At 51.9% G+C, this 2821-nt stretch overlaps 1 protein-coding gene across 1 annotated transcript; it reads right to left on the bottom strand.

Moving 5' to 3' along the window:
- Positions 1-1116: 1116 nt before the first annotated feature.
- On the bottom strand, positions 1117-2378 carry MT1L (metallothionein 1L). Its single transcript, NM_001301288.1, is given in 3 exon segments — positions 1117-1346; positions 1691-1756; positions 2345-2378. Coding segments are annotated over 3 exon segments (183 nt in total). The 5' UTR covers positions 2373-2378; the 3' UTR covers positions 1117-1257.
- Between the last annotated feature and the right edge of the window lie 443 nt (positions 2379-2821).

Here is a 2821-nt window from a genome sequence, read left to right as displayed (position 1 = left end):
GTGCCCGGCCAATTTTTCTGTTACTTCTTTATGCATTTATTGAATTCTTTCCTGTTAAATGTGAAAAATTGTGTTTTGAATTTTGTGTTTGATTTCATTTTCTCCATAATTGACATAATTATATTTATCTTCCCACCTAAGAGGAAGCATCCTCCACCACACCGCTCAGCAGGACAGTTTACTCATCAACTTGCCATGGTTTTTGCCAAAGCCAAGATTTTGAAGCAAGTGTCAATCTGGAGCACCAAGGCTCAGGCCATGCAGCCTTCCCCAGCCTCATTGTCACTTGGTGTCTGCGGTCAGGAGTTGGGGAGCAGGTAGCAACATCCCAGCCTTGGGATGGCTTCCCTTTCTTCTTTGTAACCAGATTTTTGAAACATTGTTAGTTTATTTTTATTTTACTTTTTTTTTTTTTGAGATAGAGCCTCATTCCATCGCCCAGACTGAAATGCATTGGCACGATCTTGGCTCACGGCAACCTCCGCCTCCCGGGCTCAACTAATCTTCTCACCTCAGCCTCCCAAGTAGCTGGGACTATGCCAGGCTAAAATTGCTAGTTTCATCAGGCTCTGATCCACAATGGCCTTTTGCTATCAGCCTCTTGAGAAATCTCTCTCTTTTTGTATAAATAACAAAGTTTTAAAAATGTATTTTCTGAAATCAGTGTTTTACACACCAAAATTTAAAAAAAGGTTTATGTCTGGGAAGCATAGGTAGTAAAAAGTTCCTTCACCACGGAGTCTGAGAAGCCCGGTGTGGGAATCAAGCAGCTGACGAATTGGGTTCCACCCCTGTCATCTCTTTGAAGCCTAAAATCTGATGAGGAAACTGAAATTGGGTAGGGAAATCAGAAAATAAAAATGAGAGATGGAGAAGTTTCTGTGCCACATTTGATATGACCAGAGGTGATCATGGATGTCCCCCCATTATGATCTGGTACAGTGCAATTCCATTTTCTAGAAGATGAAGCTCAGTGAGGTAACCTGGCTTGCCTGAAGGCGCTCAGATTGTTAGCGACTCAGATTTCCATCCAGAGCCCGGGTCTCTCAACTCCTGGTTCAATCTCTAACCCTGGTCCATTAATTCGAAGTCACACAAAGGAAAGGAGAGTCACAATCAAGTCAAAACTGTTTTATTGTCATTTACATATTTAATAGAAAAACGAATGTAGCAAATGGCTCAGGGTTGTATAAAAAAAAAAAATCCAGGTTTGTACAGGTTGCTCTATTTACATCTGGGAGCAGAGCTGTCCCCACATCAGGCACAGCAGCTGCACTTCACATCCCCTTTGCAGATGCAGCCCTGGGCACACTTGGCACAGCCCATGGGGCAGCAGGAGCAGCAGCCTGGGCAAAAAGGGAGAGTGAAAGGTCAGAGCAGACTCAATCAGGCACCTCCCTGTGTCAACAGCAGGCCTGGCTCGAGGTCAGACTCCAAACCTGGAGGATGTCTTTTTAGGTTGGCACAGCTCTGTTCTGAGACCACAGGTGGTACCTTTGGGGTTTGTGTCTCAATAGAAATAGGCTGCCCTGCCACATTCGAACTCAGAGCAGAAAGCCTGGAGAGGGAATGACATGGCCAACAGGGGCAAAGAAAGGCGTTCCCCAGAAGCGTGCACTCCAGGCCAGCCTTGGGTTCCCTCCCAAGTTTAGCCACAGTGCCAGATTCCTGGAGATGGCCCCACACTCACTCTTCTTGCACGAGGTGCATTTGCACTCTTTGCACTTGCAGGAGCTGGCACAGGAGCAGGAGGCCCCTGGAAGGAAGAGATAAAGGCAGTGAGCAGTGAGTGAGATGCACAAGGTACAGCAGTGGGTCATTGAGTCTCCAGTGCACCATCCTCTGTGCAGGGCCAGCCCTCAGAGCTCCTTTCCCACTCAGGACAGAGGGAGACAAGCCCCACGTCCTCTCCACTCATGCTGGGAAGGGCAAGCACCCTCCTGTTTTACCCCACCATGAAGGTCGCAGATGCACACACAACCCAGGAAGACTCGGACTGGGGCGCAAAACCTTCTGTCCTGAATCTCAAAGACGCAGTGTTTCCTGCCTCCCACCCACCCTGCTTGCTCAGAGCCTGGACAGAGCATTGGGGCTTGGCCAGCAGCCCCCTGACCAACCAGGTGACGTGGAACAGGGCAGCCTTGAGCCTCAGAACACTCACCTGTGACACAGAGGCACAGTGAGGAGCGCAATGCTCTCAGGAGCTATTCCAAGGAGAAAGTACTGGACGAAGTAAAGGGTCCCCTTCTGCTCAGAGCTCAAAATGCGACCTCCTCAAACGCAGGGACACTGTACTGTGGCTGGGAATTGGGCATTCCCAGGCGCAGAGCCGGGCTTCCCTTACCAGTGGCGCAGGAGCAGTTGGGGTCCATTTCCAGCCAAGAGAGGAGGGGAGAGGCGAAGAGGGCGTCAGGCAGCTGGAAGGCGCATTGGAGCCTGGAGCCGGCTGCTCCCTCTGCAGGCGGAGATGGGACCGTACGCAGAGGCCCCGCCCGGCGCTTGCACCCGCCCCGCTGAGTCTCGGCCTCCTGTGGGTACAGGGCGGAACTGTGAGCAGCAGGCGGGCCGGGCGCAAGGTGTGCGCCGCGGGTGTCTTGTTTGGCGCTCGCTCGCTCGCTCAGGCCTGTGCACCCGCTCGTCCGCGGCGCCCCTGCCGTCCTGCTCCCCACAACTTCTCCATTTTCCGCATTTCCTTGTGGTTGCTGGACATCCCAGTCCCCGAGCGTTCCGAGAACCCAGCCTCTGGTGGTCGCAATATTCTCACCCCCACCACCCCATCTGCGGTATTTCGCCTTTCCTGGAGCCGGTGTGCAACCCCAGC

This window comes from Macaca mulatta, chromosome 20 (assembly GCF_049350105.2).
Source record: "Macaca mulatta isolate MMU2019108-1 chromosome 20, T2T-MMU8v2.0, whole genome shotgun sequence".
In the NCBI taxonomy this organism is placed as follows: Eukaryota; Metazoa; Chordata; class Mammalia; order Primates; family Cercopithecidae; genus Macaca; species Macaca mulatta.
Note: the sequence above shows the minus strand (reverse complement) of the source record. Positions and strands in the feature narration are given on the sequence as shown.